Source organism: Petaurus breviceps, unplaced genomic scaffold, assembly GCF_028583685.1.
Source record: "Petaurus breviceps papuanus isolate PSGF00001 unplaced genomic scaffold, PetGlider_PUasm1.0 174, whole genome shotgun sequence".
NCBI classification, from domain to species: domain Eukaryota; kingdom Metazoa; phylum Chordata; class Mammalia; order Diprotodontia; family Petauridae; genus Petaurus; species Petaurus breviceps.
Window position 1 is genome coordinate 58,923,310 of NW_027185761.1, and position 27,326 is coordinate 58,950,635.

At 46.2% G+C, this 27,326-nt stretch overlaps 1 protein-coding gene and 1 long non-coding RNA gene across 4 annotated transcripts in view; one reads left to right on the plus strand and one right to left on the minus strand.

Moving 5' to 3' along the window:
- The first annotated feature begins 136 nt into the window (after window positions 1-136).
- Window positions 137-26,952, plus strand: LOC138158457 (uncharacterized). Its single transcript, XR_011167653.1, has 3 exons — window positions 137-443; window positions 25,195-25,549; window positions 26,695-26,952. It is a non-coding gene; the product is annotated as an uncharacterized lncRNA (long non-coding RNA).
- NPSR1 (neuropeptide S receptor 1) overlaps window positions 8,664-27,326 on the minus strand; it is a 180,451-nt gene continuing 161,788 nt past the window's right edge. For 2 of the 3 annotated variants that reach the window (XM_069084548.1, XM_069084546.1), the window contains 4 exons: window positions 22,707-22,783; window positions 16,325-16,411; window positions 9,832-10,024; window positions 8,664-8,742 (listed from right to left, as the gene is read on the minus strand). In XM_069084548.1, the coding sequence (XP_068940649.1) occupies window positions 8,664-8,742; window positions 9,832-10,024; window positions 16,325-16,411; window positions 22,707-22,783 (436 nt within the window). Of the gene's footprint in view, window positions 8,749-9,831; window positions 10,025-16,324; window positions 16,412-22,706; window positions 22,784-27,326 lie in introns of all 3 variants that reach the window. The other variant, XM_069084547.1, reaches the window with a different exon arrangement.

Consider the following 27,326-nt stretch of genomic DNA (forward strand, 5'->3'; position numbering starts at 1 on the left):
TCCACAGGTGTTAGACATATAACAAGCATTAGTGGCTGCCAGGTTTTCTTGATATATATTTAATGGGGAGGGAAACAGTAGAAAGGAAAAGGCAGTGAGTAATGGTAGGTGAACAGTTCAGATAGGAATCAGTCAGGGCTTCTGATTATAGAGGCTAAGTCAGCTACTTTCCCTGAGCTCCACTTTCTCTTAAAGGGAAAGGAAATCATCCACCAGTTTAAGGGAGATGCAGCCTTTGAGTCCCTACTTAATAGGCAAAGGAGGAAAAATGTAGTTCCCTTTCCCCAGATCTCAAGGCTCACCAAGGTGTGACTCATCGGTTCTCAATTGGGAAAAGTACCTTCTGCTCTAAAAGCTCCTGGTCTGGAAGAGGAAGGAGGAAGGGAACCAGCTCCCAGAGGTTGGACTGCCCCAAGAGATCCTTTAGTTTTTTTCTCCACATGGTAAGTATCAGGAAGAATGATTGCTCATTGTAATTTTCTGCCTCCTCCTCCCAGAAGCCCTCCAGAAAAGCATAGTCCCACAAATGAAAGCTCGAGTCTTGTTTCCACAGCAATGCAGGTGCACCATATTTTCTCACTTGAGCTTTCCAACAATCCTCCAGATGTCTGTAGGAATCAGCACTAGATCACAAGGGCCCAGGAGGTGGTAGCCAGGACAGAGCTGATGGGGTGTGGGGGGGGGTATCAGACGTCACCTCTGAGGGGATTGGAGTTTCTCTTTTGGGGAGAGTATGAGGAGGGTTGTGATTAGGTGATCATTTTTCCTTTTTGCTCCTATGTCTTCAAGGGAAAGATAAGGCTAAGCTTATATCTAGTTCATGCCAAATAGTTATATTCTAGGGATATGATGCTCTTTTGGGGTTCAGAGTAAAAATGACTCTTTGTGGTCACTTAGGATGGGAAGTTGTCCCACCCTGGACCTGCATTGTAAGAGTTAGCTTCATCCTCATCAGACTGGATCCTCTTCTCCCGAACAAAAGGCAATTACCCATAGCAAGCAAACATATTTATTGAAACAAGCAGTAACACTGTAATCAGGGAAATTATACAGATCAGATTAGGTATAGGATATATGAGAGTCAGGAATTCTTCAACTGGGAAACAAGATGAAATCTCAGTTTAACCAAGGACAGCCCAATTTTGTTTGAGATGTCTGCACTTGGGAGGTCTCTGGGGATGCAGGGACTGAGAATCCAGGGGCATATTGTGGTGCCATACCTCCTCACATGCCTAGGGCCCTGAGGACTCCTGACTGCCCTCCAAAGTCCACCCTTGTCTCAACCTTTCTCTCTCCATTTCTTCTGGGAAGTCTCTGTTTTGAACCAGGAGTCATGGCTCCCTTCATGTATATATACCACATACAGGATAACACACTGTCCTGCAAGGAATCATGCAAGCCTACTTGTGTGGGGTCTTATATATATATGCAGGTCTTTTATCCCATTTTAGTGAGGAGGGAACTGAGACTCTGAGAGGTCATCTGCCTTGCCATGTGTGGTGGTCAGAAAATAAACCAACCAAACCAAACCCTGCTTTTAGGGGAGCCTCTGAGATATGAAGCTTGTGTGGTACGCGTTCCCCTTGTTCTAGACGAACGTTCCTCTTCCTACTTGGCACCCCCGCCCTTTTCTGGAATCTTTTGAACCTCCCTGGGCCTCATGCAGCCTTGATAACTGGCAGCTATCTGCTTATGTGACCTCAGAGGTGGAAAACCAGTTGGGTCTGTCCTGGGCTGGGTCGGTAAGTGTTTAAAAACTGGTCTGCTGAAAAACTTGTATATGCTTGTCATTTAAAACTTCAGTCTGCTCCATTTTCTCCATCAGGGGAGAAGGGGAGTGTTTCCTTAGCACCTACTATGCGCCAGTCACGGTGCTAAGGGCTTTATAAATATTATCTCATTTGATCCTCACAACAGCCCTGGGAGGGTACGGGTTATTATCCCCATTTCACACAGTGCCTGGCACATAGTCGCCACTCAATAAAGGGTTATTGAAGTGACTTACCCAAGGTCGCACAGCTAGCAAGTGTGTGAGGCTGGCTTTGGGCTCAGGTCTTCCTGACTTCAGGCTGAATACTTTATTGTGCTGCCTTGCTGACTATCACTTCAAATCCTCACCATCAACAAAATAATAGAGCTTAGATTGTTGGTTTTTTTTTAAACATTTGCTGATTTCTGAGATAAAAGGCTCACAATTAAAATTTAACAATCATCTGTCATGAGATACCATGAATGGCTGCAAGCCCACCCCTAAGTGGACCTATGCGAGGCACCCCCTCCATCATCATATAAAACCCATAATCCTGGACCCTCTGCTTGCTGACAAAGGAGGGACCATCTCGTCTGTAAATTATTGACAATCATTTTCCTTGGTTAGCATATGCCTAGTTTCCCCCACCTTGCAATGAGTGTTGTCATGAGAATGGCTAAGAGTTGAATGTGCTCAACAAACGATTAGAAGCCAGTTGTGGTGCGGAAGGCATGTAGTAAAGAGAGCCGTGTGGGTCAGGTGGCCTGGCTTTGGGGAAATCAGCCCAGAGAAATGGTAGCAGGTTGAAGGGGACACCAGGGAGCCAAGATCTGGGTGGAAATGCAGTGAGGGTACAGAGTGTACCCAAAGGTCCCCCAGTCCATTGTTATTTTCTTGAATTCTTTTTATTTACTTGTTCTGAATATTGCTGTGGCTGCCCCTAGGCTGCTCCTTCCTCCATCTTTTGAAGAGGCTGTTTGGCACAGGGGTTAAGAACACTGGATGTGGGCCTGGGATTGAATCCTGACACTTCTTAACCATGTGATGACCTTAAACAAGTCGCTTAATCTCACCGTTCTCATCTGTTAAATGAAGGAATCTTGATTAGAGGGCTTCTAAGGCCATTCCTAGCTCTACATCCATGATGCCATGATGCTATGACCTTTGCCACTCCCCCACAGTGCCTCCTGTGCCAACTCCCCTCTCCTTTCCCCCATTAGGCTGTCTAACTGAAAAGGTCGCCCATTCCATTTTAGGCTTTCCAAGCCCTTTTCTAGAGGTGATTTCTTGCTGTTCTATTAGGGCAGATACACAATGGTCCTCATTCCATCTTATGTGCTGAGTTCTGGGGCTGCTGAGTTAGTTATCTTCATCTCCAGAATCATGGGATCCTGGGATTTGAAGCTGGAAAGGACCAGCTCCCTTGACTGAAGCCCAGGGAGGTTCAGTGACTTGGCCAAAGTTAGACCCAGAGTAAAGCAGCAAAGTAGGGCTTGAGCCTCATGCCCTGACCCCAATCCAATAATTTCTCCAGTTTCCTTGAATCTTCATTACTTTTTATTTTTGACATCTGGGCCTCCTTATGTCACCCGGGCTGGAAGGTCAGGGACTGCTCATGGGCCGATCTCACCTCATCCCTTAGTGATCTGGGCCAGTTCACGCCCTCCTCGGGCAGCCTGGGGGTCCCTCACTCCTGAGGGCTCCTCATCTGACTGCCATGCTCAGTGTGGATCCCCTGCCTTCTTCCCTGCCTCAGCATCCCCGGTGGCTCAGGTCGCAGGTGTGGGGACCACCATGTATGGCTTTATTAACCCAGGGAAGGAACCTTGTTAGCAGATACCTATCCAGTGCCTTTGAGTGACGGTGACTCTAATAAAATCTGACTCGTATCTCTTCCTGTTTGGATGGGGATGTCTCTCTTCAGGTCACTAATTCATTTATTTGTTCTCATTCAGTGAATGATTGTTGAGAGCTTATCTCCTGATCTGTTTATTTCCTCTTCTAGCGTTTCATTTGACAGGGGCATACATCCTAGCCCAATAGAGCAATTCAGAAAGGGAACAGGGCCCAAGGAAGACAATCTCAATTAAAAAAAATTAGTAAAGGATTTTGTTTATGGAAGGATGCCATATGGTTGCAGATTGTGCGACATCACCATCTCAGAATTGGAGTTGTAGGTGACCCAAGTGTCTGCAGGAAGGTGTGTGGTGGGTGGAAGCAGACTGTGGCATAGCCCCACTGAGGGCTTGGGTGGGAGAAAGGGAATGGAGGGAGGGAGAGACCATCTATGTATGGCACCAATCTGTAGCCACATGCTTTTAAAAGAACCAGAGGAAGATCTCTGGTGTGGGGTGTGGATCCTATGCAAGACTGATAAAAGGATGTGGATGCAGGACAAAAGGGCAGGAGTGGCTATCTACCCAAGTGAAGAAAGTTTCTCTAGTAATGACTGACATTTGTATAACGTTTAAAGGTTTGAAAAGCATTGTACCTACATTATCTCATCGGAGCTTCACAATAAACCTGTGAGATAGGTCCTTACCAGCCTTGTTTTAAAGATGAGGGAAGCATAGTTCGGATTGGCTTTCCCAGAGGCATCTGGGTGACAGAGAGGACAGAGTGCAGGAGCTGGAGTCGGGGAGCCCCGAGTCCAAAGGTCTCAGATGCTGATTGGCTGTGCCACTCTGAGCATGTCTCTTAACCTTTCTCTGCTGCAGTTTCTTCATCTGTGAAATGGGGATAATAAAAGCACCTGCCTGCCTCAGCCAGAGTCATTGTGAAGATCCAACGACATAACATTGGCAAAGTTATCTGTGAACCTTAAAGTGCTCTGTAGGTCTTTGTGTATGTACACACACACACAGACTTTTAGATCTATGTATATATGTGATACATGTATTCTCCCCCTAAACTCCCGTCCAGGGCCTCACCATGCTGGGTAGGTGACTTGGTTCCCCAAGGCTACTTTTGTAGGTCACAAGCTCTGCTAAGTGTGATGAAGCTGAAAGGCCTGTCTATGCCATGCAGGTATTTGGCACCTGGCTCCTCCTGCCTGGGACAGCAGAGGTGGGAAAGCACTGCACTTCACTTATGTGGAAGTTAGGCAGCACAAGAATTATTACTCCCATTTTACAGATGACAACACTAAGGTCACACAGCTAGGAAAGGTTTGGGCTGGGACTTGAACCCAGGTTGTCTAATTCCATGTCTAACTCCATGTCCTACCGCATAGATACTTAAAAGGCCTGGAATAAGGAAAAGACAAATTGTCTAAAGTATGTGAGAATCTTTGTCAAAATAAAACTTGTTGAGTGCTTCAAGGTTCTATTTTTTAGGTTTTCTTTCCCTTTAAATAACCACAAATTAAAGTTATTTGGGGGAAAATAGTGTGGCACATTGGTAAAACTAGAATTCAATTAAATTATGTCCAACATATGCCTGATAAGCTGAATAGATTTTTCCATTTCCCCTTAATTTGCTTCAGTAAAGGAAAAGCACACATTTCTTTTGTGAGCTTGACTTGATTAAATCCTCCTGCTTTTGTTAGACAGATGTTCCTTGTAGCCCTGAAATGGGGAGCTGTTGTGAAAGCTGCCATGCAGGAGGTCGAAGCCTTTGGATTGCTCTAGAGCCTGGCACTACCCTCCCCAACCTTCTCCTTTAACCTTCCCCTTGGAGCATTGCCCAACTGGACACTCATTTTCCCCCAAGACTCTAAGTATGCTCAAGATGGTAAATTCTATCCTTATCCCAGAGACCACAGTCATGGAAGGAAAAGACATGGAGTTTGGCACACCATCCCCCAATGGCTTCTCAGGGCCACTGCTTAGAATTCCAAGCTTCCTGCGGGGCTGGCCTTGGGCACCACTGGTTACAAAAGGCTTTTCTTGAATTTGCTTTTTCTTCCTTGAAATCTGTAGTCAGTCATCCACGTGCACAGAGTAGGTGCTAACTAGCACTTTAGTAGATTGAACCAAATGGAATTTGAACAAGTTCCTCAGAAAAGACCCAGGATCTTTTATTCCCAAGACACACCTTTAGCCAATGAAGTGATAAATCTTAGTGCTGAGAACTAAAGGGACCTTGGTCTGACCTCTGGTTTTAGGCAGAGGAGCTGATATTCTTGTTTGCAGATGAGGGAACTGAGCCCTGTGAGAGGTTACATGACTTGCTACAGCTGGTAAGCAGCAGAGGGATCAGTGTGTTCTTATAGAATAAAATTCAAATCATTTCCACAATTATTTTGGCAAGAGGCAGTGTGGTGAAGTGGAGAGAAAGCTTTCCTGGAAGCTGGGAAGCATTAGGTTCCATTCTGAGCTCTGACACAGACTGGTTGTAAGACCTTGGGCAAATCATGTCACCTCTAGGTTCTCAGGTAACTCTTGGGCCCTATGAGCTGCAGAAGAATTGAGGAAATTCTGATTGATAAAGCTCACACAGATTAAAATTGCAGGTCCAGATTTAAAAACAACAGTCTGTGTGATGTAGTGGATCAAGTGAAAGTTCCTGTGTGGGAAAGTCCCTGTGCCTCTCTGCACCTTGAATAGCTTTGTGATTTACAAACTGCAGCATGATGTCTTGAGAAGAACCCTGGATGTGGGGTTGGAGCCCCGGGTCCAGCTCCTAGCTCTTCCATTATTTCCCATGTGACTGTAGGCAAGGGTCCCTTTAAAATATTCCTATGTGACTGTGGGCAGCTTCTCTGTGTCTCAGTTTCCCCATCTGTAAAATGAGGCTAGAGTCCCTTCCCCCTTTAAAATACCATCCTATGACTCGCTGGGTCCACTGAGTCAGAGACTGAGTGTGATCTGTCTTGTCCCCAGAATCACAGCTCTTAAGGTGTACCTATTCCCATCGTTAGTTCAGCAAACACACTGGGCTCCCACAAGACAGGTCCCCACAAAGTCCCTTCTATTTTAACCAGGCATTTTATCACAGCGTCCCGTGTGTTTGTCTTCTTCACCCCTGCTTGTTCTGAAGTGATAGCAGCTACAATGTCTTAGGAACAGCAACCGTAACAATGGTCTACTTTATCTGCCGCGTGCCACACGCTCCAGAAGACTGTCTCATTAGCTTGCAGAACCTACCGATCACCGAGGTAGGCAGCAAAGGCCATTTGCAGATGGGGACTTTACTAAGCTGTGGGATGTGTGCAGTTTGGATGGAGGCAGAGTAAGGAGATTGCTGACTTGCCAGTCTAGGGTATGTTCCAGACCTTGATTGTTAATTGGCCCAGATTCATGCAAAGGTTTTGAAAATGACTCTGTGCATCTGTTATGGAGAGCTGTGATCTCCAGCCAAAGGATGGGCAGGGCTCATTAATAAACAAAAGTAACTCCATGCCAGCAGGGTCACCCAAGTCCATCCAAGTGGTTCCCATGAGTTTTAAAACCTGAAAACTAGCCTCAGCTTTTTCAAATTTAGCAAAACCCCACTGGGCAGATGGTGGCTGACGACTCCAATTTTAGACTAAAGGGATGTTTTCCCTCATGCGCAGATGGGACAAGAGGAGTTCATGGTAGAAATACCACCATGACCTTAAATATGCCACCCCTGGGCTGACACTGTAATGAGGGCCAGAGTGCTATTAAAATATGTCCAACGTTTTAACGACTCCAGTCTTGCGGCAGCAGAAGGAGATTTAAGGGCTGAATCCCGGGGAGGAGGCTTGTGCCAAGGACACTCTAATGTCAGTAATCCATGCAACACTAAAAATAAAATGCTCGTCCTTGGGCTGGAGGGGGTGATCTATACAGAACTGAGTGACATTTGCTCCATTTCCAAGGGGAAGGAATCTGCCGATAAAAGGACTGAACAACTTTCCCCCCAAACTTAACCATGTCCCGCTTGGATCGAGGTGATGACAGGAAATGTCGTGGTTGGCTAGAACAAGCAAAATGACAAGCAGCGTACAGCAGAATGATGCACAGGTTTCAGTAGATAAGGTCCCGGAGCGTGCAAATTGGAGAGGGTGGAAGAAGTGCAGATAGCAAGCCAGACAGCTCAGTCAGGGGCCAAGTCAAACCTCAGCTCAGTCTGGGCCCGGAAGTTTCCCTGAAACTTTGGGGAGAAGGGACCCAGAGCAGTGGGAGTGTTCCTGCTAGAGCATGGAGATGGGGAGAGGCACACTCTGAATTCTGCTCATTTTCCAGCTCTGGAAAGGTCTCATTGCCTTTTAATACTCTTTCCCACAATCCTCTCTGGCTTTCGGCTTTTCTCCCCTGCCAAGCACGGTCTTAGTTCTTAAGTTACCCACGTGCATGGTCTTGGTTCAAAGGTCCTTGGTTCAAAGGCCAGGCCGTTGCCAGTCTGACTCCTTTCCAACATCAATGTCCAGCAGTGCAAAATGTTGTGGCTTTCACCAGATAACCAGGCTGCTGCCTACAAACCCATCCACAATCCAAGGTTTTCCAGGAAAGGAGATATTGACAGTCCTTCAATGGAGATGAACCAAGGCCAGTATTTAGAATACAAACCATCCCGAGGCCACGGCTATTGAATGATGTCTATAAAGGCTTCATGAAATAATAAACTGCCCATGGCTCAGTCGATCTCCAGCCTTCCTTCTTCCCTTCTTTGTCTCACCTCTCCTACTTCCCCACCTTTCTTCTCTCCTCTCTGCCCAGCCCCCAATCTGTTGATGAGAGCGAAAGGCCGACAAAGGGTGACCCAGGATAGAAGTCCTGCTCCTTTTGCTGTTTAATCGGTGACTTTTGATCAGCCTTTGCTGCCCCGTGATAGTGACCAGACACCTTGTGGATCTGGCCAGGCTGCTCCTGATCAGAGGCAGAGTTCATTTGGATGATAGAAGGGATGGTGGAGGGATGCTGAGGCCTTTGCCAGCTCCTGCCCTGCTGATGGGGGGAATGACCAGGTTGCTTTCCTGGGTGCCCCAGTCCCCCCAGCCTCCCTGCTAAACAAATTCTGGCTTGGGTCTGATGTGCATCTCATGCCTCTCTGTTTTCTCTTGGAAGGTCCCTCGTATATCCCTCCTTTCCCTAGAGAAAGTAAAGTGAGAAAGCAAACATTACTTTTAGCTGTGGGACAGGTAAAGAATGCTAAAATCATGCATTCAGAGCCAGAAGAAAGCTCCGAGGTTGCCAAATTCAGCTCTCTCATTTTATGGAGCTTGCAGAGGCCTTAGAGACCCTACTCTAGTCCAACTGCCTCATTCTACAGAGGAGCAAACAGAGATTTGGGGAAGCAGATGAACCTATCCAAGGTCACACAGGCAGTAAATGCCAGCAATGTGATTTAAACCCAGAGAGAGGAGATGATGACCAAAATGACAGAAATTCATTCCTTCAATGGGCACTTGGTAAGCATTTCCTATGCACTGGGATATAGTGACCAGAATCAGACAGTCCTTGGCCCTCATAGCCTCGGGGTGGCCCTATGTCCTTCCTGCTCTCCCTTTGACTTTGGAAGGGCTGCACCCAGGATCCATCTCCCCTGGGGCCTTACCTGGCCACCTCAGCCTCTTCTGTTGTCACCATGTCCCCTTTCCTTTCTCATGCCAGCAGCTGGACATTAATTTAGCCACACCCTGTTCCAACAGCTAGCTCCCTCTTAGCTCAGGAATAATATAAAAACCTCCAGGTCCTTGGGACCAAGTCAGGAAGTTCTGGGTTTGAATCTTGTCTCAGATACTATACAGGGATTCCAGGCTATGTCTCAGTTTCCCCATCTGTAAAATGAGGCAATTGTACTTAACTTCCAGCTCCAAAACTGTGAGCCTCTGTTCCTATGACCATGAGTGTTTACATTCTACTCTACATGAGCACATGTACCAAGAAATGCAGAGTAATTCCAAAGGGTGGTCACAGGCAGCTATGAGACTTAAAATAGGCCTCACTCAGAAAGAAGGTGGTACTTGACCTGAGTCTCAGGGGAAGCAGCTGCAGCTTTGAAGGGAAGTCCCTAGGACCTGATGTCCAAGGGACCAGGTAGCTGCAGTCCTTGGTTCTGCCCCTAGTTCCTTATCTATCTGAGCCTGCTTTTCCTAATATGTACAATGCAGATGCCCTGATCACATTGGGGAGCTCCGATCAGGCAGTGCCTGGTGACAGGGCTGAAGGTACCATTGTTCTGACCTGCAGGGGTAGCAAAGGCTGTTGCTGAAGAGGCAGTAAATCAGGGGGTTGATGGCACTGTTGAGGGCTGGCAGGTTTTGGATGATCACGGAGGCATAGAAGCGCTCTTTGGTCTCAGGGAGGAGACTGAAGTTGTCCAGAATATCAAAGAGGAAGTAGGGACTCCAGCAGATGACAAATGCTAAAAGGAGAGAGAAGCAAGTTATAAAAATGGGATGAACGCTTAACCTTGGCATGCAGGTCCTCGGCCAGCCTCTCCATTCCTCATGGCCTGGCTACTGCCGCCTGTGGGCAGCACATTCATTAAGAACTTTTGTGGATCTTTTCTCTAGCCTTGCAGACTGCCTTGGGCTTACAAGTTCGGGCTCTGACACTCACTAATCAGAGCCAGTCAGTTAGCAAACAAGAACTGACCTTGTCCGGGGATAAAATCTGACTCTGAGATATGAAAGAAATTGAGGGTTGAGCTCCTCATGTTTAGATGAGAAGATCTCCCTAAATAACAGATTTAGAGTGGAAGAAGGCTTAGAAGTCACTTTGTCCATTCCCCTCCTTTCACAGAGGAGGAAACTGAGACAGTGAAAGACTTGCCCAAGGTCACAAAGGTGGCACAGCTGGCTTTGGAACATAAATCTTCTGGGTCCAAATCATTCAGTCCATCAGTGAGCATTTATTAAAGCCACTGCTTAACACATCAAGCATTGTGGCAGGAAGTGGTGGTACAAAGACAGTCACCAAAAAGTCTCTGTTCTAGGGGAGCTTGTGTTCTATCACCGAAACAAGACCCACACAAATAGATCTATATCGATAACTATACATCTATATTTCTACATCTAATTATATCTAGATATGTATACACAGCACACATGCATATGCATTCATGTGTGTATATGTATGTATAACATGTGTCCATGCATGTATTATATATATATTAATTGGGGGCAGAGGGAATTAACGTCGGTGGGGATAACAGAATGGCTCATGCAGGAAGCTTTGCTGCGGCTGAGCTTTGAAGGCAGGTAAGGATTCAAAGAGACAGGGAGTGAAGAGGCATGCCATTCCAGCCTGTACAAAGGTGTGGGGGTGAGAGATGAAGGGCTTTGGAAGAAGAAGAATAAGGTGGCTAGTGTGACTGGAACAGAAAGCAAGGGGAAGAATTTGTTTTCAGTAACTCTGCCACCCTAAAGCCTTTGATTGTTTCAGGAGCTTAAAACCAATCTCTCCACATGAGTAAATAAGAGTGTAAATACTCATTTAAAATATAATACAGTTGTGGCTTCCTCACCTCCATTCAAATCCTCCTTAAGGGCCTTACTTACAAAGATTAAAATTGTATCTGTGTGTGTTTTTCAAATCTCAAGCCCTCACTTATAAGCAAATGATATGCTAGCCATAAATACTGAATACCCAGCTACAAAGCAAACCCCTTAAAATCTGCTGTTGGACGGAAACTTCCTTGGCCTGGATATATGCTTAAACAAAATAAAAATACGTGAAAAAATATAACCAATAATACTTACACAGTGAGAGCTATGGATAGCAGATGGACAGTCCATATGTTCCACTGATATCTATGCAGTGACAAGAGATAGGCCAGCACAAACTCCCCATGTCCCATTTGTGGGGAGAGATGGAAGAGAGTTGCATAGGACAGGAAGATAGGGATGGATCTGTCTGTACCATTGGAGAGTTGCTATGTCAATGAGCTCATGGATCTATGTAAGTAACATTTGTTATTTAGACTTTTCACTAGATCCAGATAGTCTTACTGCTTCTGACTCTCAGGTATTCTGAATTAATGAGTCTTGGTTTAATCTTATTCCTATTTATTTATGCAAAATGAGCACCAGATTGATGCAGAGCTCATTTGGGACACAGACACCTATTTTAATTCTTATTAAGGGCATACTAGGTTCACTCGTTTCCATTTTGGCAAAGGATTGCAAGTGTCATAAGCACCCTCTAAGTTTCAGTACTCTGAGCAAAGACCTGAGTGCCTCACCTCAGTTATGGCTTTGGGGCTAGATCAATGTGGGATATACATAAAATGCAGCTCTAAATACAATGATGATAAAGCTCTTCTGGGAGTCTCAGAGGAAAAGCTCTATAGAGATGCAGAGTATTTCAACATTCTAATTTCTCACTCTCAGATTGTTGATATAATGTTTATGTGTGTGTTGTGGCTGGGGAGGGAGGAAACAGAGTCACAGAATCACAACTTGCAGAGTACAGTCAAGTCTTTTGACAAAGTGGTTGTTCAAGGGTTGGTGGATGCTTTTAGTACACCAAGTCCTGCCTTCTAAAAGGGTCCTTATTTTTTACATTCTCCAAAGTGTTACAGAAAGTGCCCTATTCCTTTGAATACAACTATGACACTGCGTTGTGTGTGCGTGTATGTGTGTATGAGAGAGATAGAGGGAGAATTTTTTAAACTCTTATTTCTTTTGCTGATTAAAGTGATGGAAGTGCCCTGGCATTGAGCTGCTTTGGAACAAGTTCATAGGCAGAGGTCTTTGCATCCTTTTGGGATAAGGTCATATTGATGTGACTGAGTCAGGAAAGGGCATGGTGGAGTCCAACCTGCTCATGACAATGTGTCACTGCACAGTGGGGCTGGCCTAGTAAAAAAAGCAGATAGAGTCAAGCAAATGGTTAGCTAGCTCCCTACTTGCTTCTACATCTTGCCTTCTAGCCTAGTGCTGACCTAGCTTCAACTCTCCTGGCCCACAGCTGCTTTTCTTGTTTATCTTAGCCCCTTGGGTTTTGGTACAAACCCTCACCTGATCTCCCATGGTTACCAATTAAGAGCCTATCCCCAGGACTGATGTTTGCCTAATCACCAACACAGCTTGCAATGATCTTTCTGGGACTTAGGCAACTTTCATGATTTCACCTCAAAAAGCAGATATGTTATGAATACCAGACTGTTTGCTCTCAGGATGATGTGACTTTTTTTCTCTCTCTGGCATATTGTGCTTTCTTTCTCCAAGACTGTGCAAAACAGAAGAATAAAATAACAGACCCTTCCACATCATCAAGATGGTTGTGGTTTCCTGGAAGCAGATCTAGATTTGGAGTCAAAAGACAAATGTTTGAGTCATGGCTCTGACACATACTACCTGTGGAACCATAGGCACCTCATTTAAGTTCCCTGGGGTACCTCAAGGCATCCCCTCTCTGAAATGAAAGAGCTGGGACTAGATGGTTCCTAAGGTCTCTCCCAAGTCTCTGACTCCTGAAGGAAGACTACTTCCCTCTTACTCATCTCAGATTATCTTGTGGGGTGTGTGTTCATATAATCTCTGTCTCTGTCTCTCTGTCTCTCTCTCTCTCTCTCTCTCTGTCTCTCTCTGTCTCTGTCTCTCTGTCTCTCTGTCTTTGTCTCTGTCTCTCTGTCTCTCTGTCTCTCTGTCTCTGTCTCTCTCTGTCTCTCTCTCTCTCTCTGTCTCTGTCTCTCTCTCTCTGTCTCTCTGTCTCTGTCTCTGTCTCTCTCTCTCTTTCTCTCTCTGTCTCTCTCTCTCTTTCTCTCTCTCTCTCTGTCTCTGTTTCTCTCTCCTGTGTTCTCTTTGTGAAGAATGTAAGGGACTTGAGAGTAAGAACTGTTTCTTGGTTTTAGATCGGGTTTCCCTGTTTTACACAGGCATTCATGGCCCCAATCTCAATAACAATTTGGTGAAAAAGTTCCAAGTTTTTGTTTCTACCTTGGGCCAGTTCACCCCTTAAGGAATCTTGTGGCCTCATTCTTGAGGGATTATCATCTTGGTCCAAGACTTTTGGACACATGCCCAATCTGCATTAGCCTTACTGCTGCTCAGAACTCTGGAGTTCTATTAGTCTCAGCCTCCTCAGGGGTAGGGATGACAGATGTGGCTTTTTCAGGTATGGATTGATGAACTTTGGATTTGGAGTCAGGAGTCCCAGGATCAAGTGCTGGCTCTGCTGGTATTTGTAACCTTGGGCAAGTGCCTTCTTCTCTCTGACCTTCAGTTTCCTCACCTGTAAAATGGAGGTGCTAACAGATGTAATACCTGTCCATGGTGCTATGAATGGGAAAGTCCAGCACATGTCTCACATCCCTATTTAAATGTGAGGTAGGCTACCATTCCTTAATCCACCTCTATACCATGTTTCCCCGATAATAAGACACTGTCTTATTAATTTTTTTGGAAAGAAAAACACCAGAGGGCTTATTTTCAGGGGAGGGCTTATGTTGTCCTGCCTCAGCTCTCCTCCGCGGCACTGCTCTCAATGGTGCCAGCAAGCAAATCACTGGGGAAGAACAGGATGACACGCTCACTGCTGCAGCTCTGATTGGATGCAGCTTGGAGCAGGCGTGCGTTTCACTGGCGGGGAGGGGCGGTGCATACAGAGGGTACCGTAATGTAGCGTGTAGCGCAGGGGATCACCTTCACTACAGTAGCAATCTCAATAGGGCTTATTTTCGGGGAGGGCTTATTTTAGAGGAATCTTACACAGTAAGGGGAGGGCTTATTTTCGGGATAGGTCTTATTATCGGGGAAACACGGTAGGTGTGGTTTTCTATTGCCTTAGAATGTCCCAGTTGTGTCTTCCTCCCCCACCCCCAGCCCTGCTTTCTGACCAAAGGGCCAGAGGCCTTTAGGACCCTGGGTCCAGTTTCAGATTAGAACCATTTTCCCTGCTCTGAAGCAGAGTTTTCAGAAACCTGTACATTTTCAACTCAATTCCAAGAGAAGCTGGGTCCAGGTCTGTGAATATCTTTTATCTACTGCAGGGACCTCTGATAAAACCTTGAAAACTTTCAAGAACATATATATTTGCTCTCCCAGATCAGCTTTTGGAATTGGGCCATGTTTCTCCCTCTCTTCTCTGTTTTTCCTACTTTGGATCCACCCCCTCCACTGTGTGGTCCAGTCAGCCTTTGTCCATTGTCTTTATTCTGAGACTTTCACAGGGTCTAATGCCAAGAGGGGAGCATTCTGGGAGCTTCTAGGATCCAAGTACTTTAAAAATTAAATAAAGATGGAGCCTGGACTTGAGGTAGAAAAGGGAGTATTCCCTTCCCCTCCCCGTCCCCACCCCCGGTTTGGGGTCCTGGTTCCCTTCCCTGTTTTGCTCACATTAGGGATGGAGAGTCCCAACATTCTAAAAGCCTGGATTGTCTACATAGTAGGGGTTCAATAAATGTTTTCAATCAGAACCTTAATGAGGAATTTTGTGAAGGGGAGGAAGCTGAGGCCCAGAGGACTCCAGGACCAGGGACAGCACCATCTGTCCAGGTTGCTGGCCCTGGGAATGGTGATCACAGGACTGAGGTGACTGGAGGGTGGTTGAAGAGGTGGAAGTGAGGTCCCCTCCCCCCACATCAGTGCCCTGAGCCAAAACTCCCTTCACCCTAACTTAGGATGCTATTTGCAATGAGGATGATCTTTATGTCCTATTGGGAGGAAGGAGTGGGCAGGGAATATACCCAGAGTTGGGAGGGTAGATGAGAAAGAGGAAAGGTGGCTGGACAGGGAAGGGTGGGAGACAGAGACAGCCCTGCTGGCCCAGCGTGCCACGCTGCTCTGCTGACTCATCTCCACAGAGAGCTCTGTACCCTGGAAGCTCCCTCTGCCCATCCCTGGATTCCTCCTCACGTTGGCAGTCCCCTTGGCCCACCCCTTTGGCCTCTCCTGTATTGGCTAGTTATTCCCAGATCCTCCTTCTGAAGCAGGAGGCCAACCCAGACCAACCAGGGCTTCCTGTCCTCTTACCTTCCCCAGACTTTGTTCTGCTCCTGCTCCAAGGGTTTCACCTTTTACTCCATGCCCTGCCCCCCTCCAGTTTGTGCAACTGCTATTTATGTGTTGTCTTCTCCCATTGGAACAGAAACTCCGGAAGGGTAGGGAATGCCTTTCTTCCTGCTTGGGTAGTATTCCCAGTGTTTAGTTCTAAGCACTTAGTAAATGCTAGTTAATGGGACTAATATTCTACCTGGATGACCTAAAAAAATCTAACCATGTATTAAGAGGACTCTCCTTTTACTTCCCTTGCCTCAAAACACACTTTCCAGTAAAAATACATTTTACTGTCCTAAGATGATGGAGAAGATGTTTGGATCATCTGTCCTCCTCACCTCAGACAAAGATTCATGGTCCATTGTGTGCCACTCTTCACTGGGAGCTCTCTCTCCACTTCCACCTTCACCAGGTATCACTTTGGAATTTGTATGGAGTAGGTTCCAAATTGGGCAGCTAGGTGGGGCAGTGGCTAGAGTACAGGGCCTGCAGTCAGAAGGACTTGAGTTCAAATCCAGACACTTACTAGCTGTGTGACTGGCATGGTATTTCTCCTTTTTGCCTCAGTTTCCTTATCTGTAAAATGAGCTGGAGAAGGAAATGGCAAACCACTCTAGTGTCTTTGCCAAGTATCTTAATGACATGGGGTCACGAAGAGTCAGACATGATTGAAACGACTGAACAACAGGTCCCGAATGTCCTGCTGCTGGTGATTTACTTACCAAAAATGATGACGATGCTGTACTTAATGGCCTTGATTTTTGCCCTTGAGATGAGTCCTCGGTTGTAGCTGGAACTCAGTTTTTCCTCTGTACAGGAGAAGAGGAAAGGGACAATCAAGCCAGAGGTGAGATAGTCCCCGCATCTGATGGGTAGATAGGCTAAGTCCAGGCCGTGGGAATCACATGTGGAGCCAAATTTGGCCATTCTTTCTGTTCAAGTCAATTAAATCATTTCAGTTTCCTCCCACTCCCAACCCCGACTGCCGAGTTCATTTTCCTAAGCACAGGCCTGACCATGTTGGTGCCCTGCTCCGAGACTTTTGGTGGCTTCTAATCCCTACTATGAGACAATATAAATGCTCACATTTGGTGCTTAGGAGCCTTCAAAGTCAACTGGTCCAGAATGACTGTCCCCTCCTCCCCTCAAATATTCAGCATTGGAGTCACACTGGCCGCCCTGAGGTTTCCTCAATACGAGTCCATCTCCCACCTCCATGCATTTGCTCTGGCTGTACCCCCTACCAGGAGATGTTCTCCCTCCTCCCCTTTGCCCCTTCTAATCCATGGGTCACTTCTTATGAAAGACCTTTATTGACACCCCCAGTTGTGTTTTCTATCACCTACAATTGGGGCAGTTAGGTGGTGCCATAGTGTTCAGAGCACTGGGACTGCAGACTCATCTTTATGAGTTCAAATGCAGCTTCACACACTCAGTAGTTGTGTGACCCTGGGCAGTTCACCTAACTCATTTCATCATCTCTAAAATAAGCCAGAGAAGGAAATGGCAAAGCAGTCTGCCAAGTGGGGTCATGAAGAGTTGGGAGTGACCCAAACAACTGAACAAGTCCCCTGCAGTTACTCAATTACTTTCCATTTGCTTATCTGTGTACATATTGCTTCACCCTAGGAGAATGCAAATGTCCTGAGGTCAGGCTTCTTTTTCTTTTAGTTTTTGCATCCCTAGTATCCAGTTCAATGCTGGGTCCAAAGCAGGCACTTCATGAATGATTGTTGAATTGAATTGAATTCAACAAACATTCATTAAGCACCTACCATATACTCCAAAGATGCATCAATTGGCTCTTAATCAAAGTTCTGTTTGCTCATTAACTCAAATGAAGGCGGGGGCCAAGCTCTCCAAGGGAGGCACCAGACCAGCTGCTATTGGAATGAGGATTACTCATGGGAGCTGGTGACCTTCAGGGAATGACATTGCCATTCTCATTTTTTACTTCATCTGTAAAATAGGGGTGATAATATTTATGTTACTCATGCCAAAGGGCAATTGTGAGGACTCCATGAACCAAAGCATGGAAAATGCTTTTTATGAGATTTTTTCAATTAGGAGGGGGGAGAGAAAGTAATGATTGTTAATTTAAAATGTAAAATTTTATACTCGCACATGTGTATATATAAAATTTCTACAGTGATGCAAGAAAGGCCAATCAACCACAGATAAACATTCATGTGTTACAGTCTTGAAAGTACTTTTTAAACCATAAAGAATTAGCTCTCCTCAGCCAAACTCAATTCAACCAGCATTTATTAAGCCCCTACTGTATATGGGGCTCTGGTGTGGATCCTGGGGATACAAAGATAAAGTAAAATATTTCCTACCTTTAGGTAGCTTACATTCAATAGGAGAAACATCTTGTACATAGACCAGCATGTGTAGAAATATTTCCAATTTTTTATAGATATATTCATATATATATGCAATACTTATATTCATATAGATGAAATGTGGGGTATGTACATAAATATATATATATGCACATATATACACACTTAGGTATATACATACACATACACCTCAGTAACTTGAAAAGGGACTTGCCCTCCTATCATTTCAGTGATAGAGGGAACTCCTGGGTGAGAAACTGTCTCTACCAGTGCACGTGGGCATCTTCTCTGAAATGTGGGCTTAGTGAGTTGTCTGGGTCACTGAGAAATTGAGTGACTTGCCCAGGGTCACACAGTCAGGATGTGGCCCTGATGGGATGTAAATTCAACCCAAGCATTCCCAATTTCACAGCCTCTAGCTACACACCATTCTGCTGCTAACCAGGTATCTAAAAGCATGATAATTTTAAGGGAGGGCACTAGCCTCTGGGGAGTGATCAGGAAATGTCCCAGGGATGTGGGAGCCACAATGGAAAACTTGGAATCATGGGTACCAGGGTTCCATTCCTGCCTCCACATCTACTCATTGGGTGGTCATAGGCAAAGAAGCTCTCTGGATTTCAGGAAGTTCATTTGTACCCATTTGTTATCTGAATTGGTCAACAGAGTCCCCACTTGCAGAATTTCCACTTCATTCATTTGAAGGTAAACTGAATTTCTTTATAAACCATCTCAAATCCCAAACCATGTAGCAGACCTGCTTTCTTTCCACCTAGCTGGGTGAGTAAAGGAGTAACAGCTTTCTGAGTAAAATGAAAAGAAGGCCTTTCCATGCAGGGGTTCTTTGGGGGTGAGGAGCTGTGAATTTAGCTTTAAGAAAATATTTCAATCACTGTATTTAAACATAATCAGTTCTCTTTCTAATCTCATGTATTTTATTTAATGCATTTAAAACTATGATTCTGAGAAGGGGTCCATAGGTTCCTGTAAACTGCAGCCTTAGGCATCCGGGACATGAAAGGGTGAAGGGTTTGGGGGATAATTCCAAAGCCTGTGGAGCACAGATGTTACCAGGGCAGGAATCATGAATGTTCAGAAAAATAGCAGTATCTTCCCCTTGGGGGCAGGAAGGCAGTTGCCCAAGGAGCTCTCTTGGAAGGCTCTGCTACGGCTGGCCCATGAGAACAGGAAAGTTCCTAATCCCTGACACTCCCTGTGGCTTAGTGTGTCTTTTAGAGTGATAGGGGTGGATTTATCAAAACGACAGGGGTGGATTGAAATCTGCTTAAAATGAAAACTGGCACCTCTTTCCATACCAACACCAGGGATGATTTCCTCAGATACCAGCCCCCTTAGCTGGCCCTGAAATCTCTGAAGATTCCACTCATCAGGACCCCTGCCTAGAAAGAAATGCCTTTGGCACTGAAAGAAATTTCTTCATGAGACAGAGAGAATCCTAAACCAGCAGCTCTCTGTTATTGGGAGAGCAAAGGGATTATTCCCTCTCCCCATGGGGACTGAGCTGGTTGATCAGCAAAGCAGCTATCAGAATGCATTAGTACCCTGGAGAGTGCAGAGGCTACCTGGGCAAGGGCCTCCTGGTGGAAAGCTTAAGTCCGGTCGCTGGCTTAAACTGAGTTGCTTTCCCATGCCACCAGCCTGCCATGGCAACTCAAGGCCCTAACCTGTCACATGATCCTGGCTCCTTTTTAAAGAAGGTTCTGCCCAGCTTGGGAGATCATTTGGAGTCTGAATCTTGAAAGAGAGTGAGCCATCAAAGGACATACTGTTGGCAGGGCCTTCTCAGGTCCTGATACCCTCCTGAAGGCATTCAGATGTGATTCCAGAGCTGGAGGCATAGTTTCAGCATGAGATAGTGGGCCAGGGAGGATATAGTGTCATAGTCTTGTAGGGTGGGCTCAATTCTTGCCCCAAACGATTACTAGCTGTGTGGTCCTGGACAAGTCATTTATTTATCCTTTCTGGAAAAATGGTTAAGAGAAATCATTCATGTGTTCATTGTTTGTCCTTCATTCTCAAAGGGGACCGTGGCATCAGGGAGGTGATGCCATGACATGCAAGTGAATTGGATTTAGGTGAGGCAGGGCTGTACAAAGTCAGCAGCCTCACTCTCTCCTCCAGAGTCATCTGTGTCCAGTGGCCAGAGACAGATCAGGTCTGGTGAGAGAAGTAGCCCTTGCCTTGCAGGGTTGTGACATGCATTAAATTAAATAGTGTAGAGGAAATGTTTTGTGAACTTCAAAGCACTGGGCAAATGTGAGCTCTTGGAGAGTCAGAGGATCACAGATTGAAAGCTGGAAGGGACTTGAGGCCAGCCAGTCCAATCACTCTACTATTTTACAATTGTGGAAACGGGTCCAGAGAGGTTAAATTATTGACCCACAGTCACAAAGCTAGTGTCAGAGGGAGAATTTGGATTCAGATCTTTCTGAATCCCAAACTAGTCAGTCAATAGACATTTCTGAAGCCCCACTATGTATCAGGCACTGTGCTAAACACTGGGAATGTAAAGAGACATGACAGGCAGTTCTAAGCCCGACACTCTAACTGCTACACTCTGCCATTAAGTCGGCAAAAATTCTTTGGGACTCGGAAGCCATTGGTCTCGCTATAATTTCTCCTTTGGGGTTCCCTAAGAGTCTGTCCCTTGTTGGAGAGTCAATACTTGGACTTGGAATCCGGAAATCTGGGTTCAAACCCTATCTCAGCCATCTACTACTAAGATATTGTTCTGTGCCCAAGTTTCCTTGTTTGCAAAATGAAGGTTTCGTCCCTAAGGTCTCTTCTAGGGCTAAATTTATGATTCCAAGACTCTGGTTCCCATCCTGCTCAGACACTTAATATATGGAGAGCAATAGGCAAGGCACTAAACTGGAGAATCTCAGAGAGGGAAAGGACTGGTCCCCCAAGGAATCTCCTCTACACATGACCTAACAAACAGTCACCCTCAAAAAAGATTTCCAGAGAAGGAGAACCTACTGCCTTTGGGGGTGGCCCGTCCCATTGTGGGAGGGCTCCCATCTTTGGGCACTCTTTTTCTTACTTCCAGCCTAAATGTGCTTCTCGCTAGCTTTTATTCATGACTAGTGGCTCTGCCCTTCGGAATCACAAAGAGTGACAACCTGTTCTTCCATTAAAATACTGGGAGCCCACTATCAACCGCCCTCTCCTCCTCCCCCAAGCCTAAACTCAGTTTTCTCATCTGTAATATGAAAATGGTGATAACATGTGCAGTCCCTGCCTCATGGGGCTGTAGCAGCAAGCACCCCGGCGTCCCCAGGGTGGCTGCTCACACAGGTTCTTGGATCTGCTTTGATAAAGGAAAGCAACTCAAAATGGGTTAACAAGCTTACTTTAATCAGTAAAATATGTATCATTTACCTAGTTCAGGGGAAATGGTCAGCACCCCGAACTTCAAAGCATACAGGCAGAATTATCAAGACAGAAACAGATCAAGTAGACAGATTTCCAAACTGTCCAACCATTACATCCATACCCAGTCAACACCTGGGTTTCCACATCTGGGCTTTTCAAAGCCGGGGGACTCTCAACAATGGCTTCCCAGAATTCAGATCAAATCACAGAACACTTCTCAAAGTGAGTCCCAAAACAAAGCTACACATCAGGGCTTATATAGCCTTCTCCTGGCTCAGAGAATGTAACAACCTTATTGACTCACTGGCCAATCAAGAAGTATCTACTGAAAAACAAGCCTCCCTCCCCAGGCTTCAGGTGCACTTTAGCCTAGGGGCAGGAAGATCTTCCAAATTTGCATTCCCATTACAGGGGCTGATTGTGAATATCAAATGAGCTCTTTGCAAACTTCCAAGACCTGTCTCCCAATCAGTGTGTAAGCTAGGCGAGTCCTCCCTTGCCCTGCCGACACAGCTTGGTCTGGGCATTAGTGTGGTATCACTGATGGAACGATTAGTGGAATCAAGGCAAAAGAAAATAGCCTTTTCTTGAAAATCCATTCTTAAGAAGAGGTCAAGTGTCAGGGGAGGGAGAGTAGAATGCCACCTTTGCTGCCTGCCCAAGTCAGTGTTTTAAAGGCATAGCACCTTGATGCATGGGGACAGGAGCAGGGGGTGCACAGATGACAGACTCTGTTAGCTTTAGGTGGCCTGTCTCCTTCATTCACCAGCCTCCTTATGTAGGCAGCAGCAGAGAGAGGGCCAAGGAATCCCTTACAGTGTGCTGCAGGGAAGGTTGATGTGTGTGGGGGGTATTTTATTGTCTGTGGGTCCAAACAAAGCATAGAAAATCTATTTACAGGCCCTGTTATGTGGGTGATGGTTTTTAAAGTTTGTTCATTCATTTGTCTGCTTGTTTTCATCCCAAGTTTCCTTTCCTTGGCTGAACTCTCACTGGGCCATGTTTGCCTTGAGGGAGATGCTATCTCACTGATCTCCAGGGACCTCCAAATGGAGAAACACCTTTCACCCAAAGAGATCAGTTCTTGTACTGACTTAAAAGACCTAGAGAGCTACTCAAGACCCTGAGAAGGGAAATGACTTGCTCAGGGTCTCACAGCTAATGTTACAGGTGAGATTCGAAGTCAGGTCTTCCTCCAATGTCCTCTTTAAAGGGAAATTACTTGTAGTTGGCTGACTGATGGGGTTGCTGCAGAGTCTTTGACTTCAGAGGTGCCAAATTTCCCACACCCAAGCAGGAAAACTTAGCAAGCAAGTAAAATGAATTGAGAATGCAGAATGTGGTGCTAGGACTGGAGACTTACCAGAACAATTAGAGATGATCCTGTCATGGGCTTTACTCTTAATCCAGATGGTTCGAATCACAATGAAGTAAATAACACTGCAGAGAGAGAGACAGAGAGAGAGGGACAGAGAGACATAGAGAGACAGAGAGAGAGAGACAGAGAGAGAGAGACAGAGAGAGACAGAGACAGGGAGAGGGAGAGAGGAAGAGAGAGGGAGAGAAATTTAGATACAGAGAGAGACAAGATTGGGGGAGAGGAAGGAAGACAGAAGAGAAGAGGCGGGGAGAGAAGAGAAAAATACAAAACAAAGTGAGTTTGAGTGTTTTGGACGAGTTCTCTGTACCTTGAAACTCCTGCATTTGAGGTTAAAAGCTCCTCCCCCATCATTTCTCTGACCACTTTCCCCATCCACTGTCTGCTCTAACTTGGGGCTGATAAGAGAGCTGCTGTCCTAAGGAAGCAGGGCTCATGTCAGTTGTGGCTGACAGGGCACTAACATTTTCCAGAGATTTTGACCAGCTTCAAAATGCTAAAAGGCTGTGCTTTGGAGCTGCTGCCCCCTTTATTTCGGGGAGGGAATCTGGGGCCCCAAACAGAACCTCCTTAAGCCCCCTGGTTTGTCTCTTTAAGTCCATTATTCCATACCTGACCTTTCTTAAATCCCTCCACAGTTCAAGAATGAGACAACATTCAGCAGTCTCTGGAATTTTTAGTTCTGCATCAGTCTTCCTCAAGGCTGAGGACTCTATCCCCAGAAAAAAATGAGTCAAAGATCACAGGATTAGAGTCAGGAGGGACCTGGGAGATTGTCTAGTCTTGACTGTTTGGGATCATCTGTTTCAAACTTCTTATTTTACATGTGAGGAAACTGAGGCCTAGCAAAGTGCAGTGACTTGCCCAAGGACACAGAGATGATTAAGAGCAGATCCAGGATCAATCTCCACATACTCTGGCTCCAACTCCAGCCTTCTTTCCTCTGCACCAGGAGATATTTGCAGCTCTAATGAGTGTTTGAAAATTGCAGCCAACAGTGTGTTAGACCCAGATTTGAGCAGTAGGAGGGGAGTGAGCCGGCTGGCCTCTGGGAAGTTACCAACGCTAGGCTTCCCATCAAAGTCAAAGCCTGGTTTTTTAAATACCACCATTCTGCCAGTAGCATGGCACCGAGGCACAAAATGCCAGGGAATCTAAAGAATTAAGCACAAATGTCACCCAGGACACAGTGGGGCAGCGCAGAGTGGGTGTGGTCAGGCCGCACCATACACCCAGTAAGTTGAATGTGGAAGCAGTCCTAGAGATCAAGCAGGTGCAGGGAGACAGACACAGCCCTGTGTGACCTCTAGGAATTTACCCTTCAGTGACACCACTAAGCATGAGGTCACTAGGTGGTGCATGGATGAGCCTCGACCTTGGAGACAGAGACGCCAGAGCTCGAATCCTGCCTCAGACACTTCCTCCCTTGTGATTCTGGGCAAGTCACTCAGCTTTGGTCAGTCTCAGCTTCCTTAAGAGTGAAATGAGGGGGTTGGGCTCCGTGACCTCTGACTTTCCTTTCAACTTGGAGACCGATCCATGATTTGTTTATGTTACTGCTCTAAAAAAAAGGGATGTGGTATGTGCTCTTTATCTCTCCATCTAGCTCTTCTCCCTTCTATCCTTTCTCTCTCTCTCTGTCTCTCTCATTTTCTCTGTTTCTCTCATTCTATTTCTCTCTGTGTCTTTCTCATTCTCTCTCTGTCTCTGTCTCTCATTCTCTCTCTCATTCTCTCTCTCTCCCTCTTTCTCTCTCCTCTCTGTCTCTCTCTCATTCTCTCTGTCTCTATTTCTCTGTCTCTCTGTCTCTGCCTCTCTTTCTCTCTGTCTCTCTCATTCTATTTCTCTCTCTGTGTCTCTCATTCTCTGTCTTTCTCTCATTCTCTCTCTCTTTCCTCTCTGTCTCTCTCATTCTCTCTGTCTCTCTTTTTTCTCTGTCTCTATCTCTCCCCCTCTTTCTTTCTCCTCTCTTTCTCTGTCTCTTTCTCTCTTTTCTCTCTCTCATTCTGTCTCTCTCATTTTCTTTCTGTCTCTCTCCCTCCCTCCCTTTCTCCTCTCTGTCTCTGTTTCTCTGTCTCTCTTTATTCCCTCATTCTCTCTCTCTCTCTCTCTCTCTCTCTCTCTCTCTTATTTTCTCTCTGTCTCTGTCTCTTTCTGACTCTGTCTCTCTCTGTTTCTCTGTTTCTGTGTGTGTGTGTGTCTCTCTCTGTCTCTGTGTCTCTCTCTTCTAGAACTATAAATTAATGAGTTGAGGCAGTTTGGGATGTCAGAGCACTGCCCTGGAGTTAAGACATGTTGTGAAGCTGCCTCAGGTACTTACTAGCTGCTGTGTGACGCTGGACAAGTCTCCTAAACATCCCATTCCTCATTTTCCTCATGTGTTAAGTGTGTTATTTGGACTTGATGGCCCCTCAGGTCCTTGCCAGTCCTAATCTCTGACCCCAAAGCATTCACTGTGTCCTCTGTGTTCCAGGTTCTGAGCTGGGGGAAGGCACAAGTATGAAACGAGACAGTCCTTCCTCTGGAGGAGGCCCCATTCTAGGGGAGGAAACAACATCTACACCTAAAAAGGTTCCCAGAGCAGAGGGGTGAAGCCCAAGGCTCCCTCAGTGTGGGAGATCCCCATGAGCCCTGCAGGGAGCGCTCATCCTCTGCAGCTCATAGCCTTAGAGGGAGGTCCAGAGCAATGAGAAGTGAAGACACTTGCCCAGGACCACATAGCCAAGGCGGGGGCAGAGGAAGGAAGGACTTGAACTCAGCTCTGTCTGGACAGGAGAAGCTAATTCTTGGTCCACTATACCACGCTGCCCAAAATAAAAAGAATGAAGGTAATCATGGTTCAAATGTGGCCTCAGATACTTACTGACAATGAAACCCTAGTAAAGTCCCTGAACCCTATTTGCCTCAGTTTCCTCGTCTGCAAAATAAGCTGGAGAAGGAAATGGCAAACGACTCCAGTATCTCTGCCAAGAATATGTGACCCAAATGGGGTCACAGAGAGTCAGACACAACTGTAAACAACGGCACAACCATGAGCACAAATCCCAAGGGGCAGGGAGGCACGGGCAGTTGGTGGGGTTGGGGAGGGCTGCATGGAGGCAGTGGCACTGGGCCTGAGCTGGGGAGGAAGGACAGGATACTAAGAGGTGGAGGGGAGGAGAAGGAGCATATGTCAGGAAGCCCAATGAATTCAAGTGCTTCCTCTTCAATAAGGAAATTGGCTTTCTTTCCTCTTTCTGGGAATTTCTGAGTCACAGGTCTGAGAGGAAAAACCTCCAGTGTCACAGAATCATGCAGTTCAGAGAGTTGGAAGGCCCTTGGTCAACCCTCACCCTCTTTATTTTCCTCTTTGCCTGAGTCTCAGGGGGCAAAGCTGGCAACAAGTCCCTTCTTTTCAGTCTTTGTGAGAGTAGCTGCTCCTGCCGAGCTCTGTTATGTGGAGACTGGTGAGGGCCAGTCTCCAGGATGGGAATTCTTCTGTCAACTGGGAGGTCAAATAGCACTAGCCAGAAACCACAGAAGGCGCCCAAGCTGCCTTGCATTGCTCCCTGCAGGCCCAGGCACACCGTGCTAAAGAGAGCGCAAGTCTCCCACGTATCCACGGAAGCGGGCAATGCCACACTAGCTACAGCTCTGCAACTCTGTGTACCATTCCCTTGTCTTATTCGGTCAGCTTCATTTGGGAATAGTGGCCATACAGTCAAGCCAAGGAGCCACATGGAAACTTTTAGGGTCATAGGTCTGGAGATAGGGGCCTCACATATCACCTGCTCCAAATCCCCTCATTCTACAGACGAGAAAACAGGCAAAATGATGACTTGTCCCAAGTCCCAGGGTAAGAACGGGTCGAGGCAGGATTCCAAACCATGGCACTGACTCTCCGTTTGGTATCCCTTCCACTGCCCCAAATGCTTCGCAGAACAAGAGATTTGGAGCTGGGAAGGGGCCTCAGAGCATATCTTTTATTTTACAGATGAAGGGACTGAAGCCGAACACCAAAGGCAGGATTCAGACTCGGTCCTGATTCCCAAGTCAGATCTCTTTTCAGTTCTGCGGAAACCAAGGCCCACATACATGAAGTAGCACGTGCCATACGGACATTAAGGGGCAGAGCTGAGACCTGACAAAATGCTCTGACTCTGAGACCGTTTCTTTTCCCTGCATTGCGGTCTCCGCTTCAATGTCTTTTCACAAAAATGTTATTCATGCTCCTTTAAAAGATAAAAAGGAAAGATCATCTAAAATCTTGTCATGCATGCTGGAGTGGGTGGAAACAAACACTTTTTTCCTTGTGGGAGTGATAGAAAAACACTTTTTCCCCAGAATTTTTCCACTCTCTCCTCACTCAGGTCTTCACATCTCTAGGGGAGAGAGAGGTTGAAGTAGGCCTTGGCAAATAAATGTACAGAGGACAGGGCATAATGACCCATGTCCTGTTCATCCAGAACAATGTCCAAAAGGGAACAGGCCATTGGAGAGTTTGGCGGGTGCTGGCTCTGTCTCCACTATCCTGCAGGGCTCTAGGGACCAGCCACTCAGCTGTCATCTCAAAGGGAATTGGTAGTAAACGAACACTCCCCTTCATCTTCTAAGGAAAGGATGGAA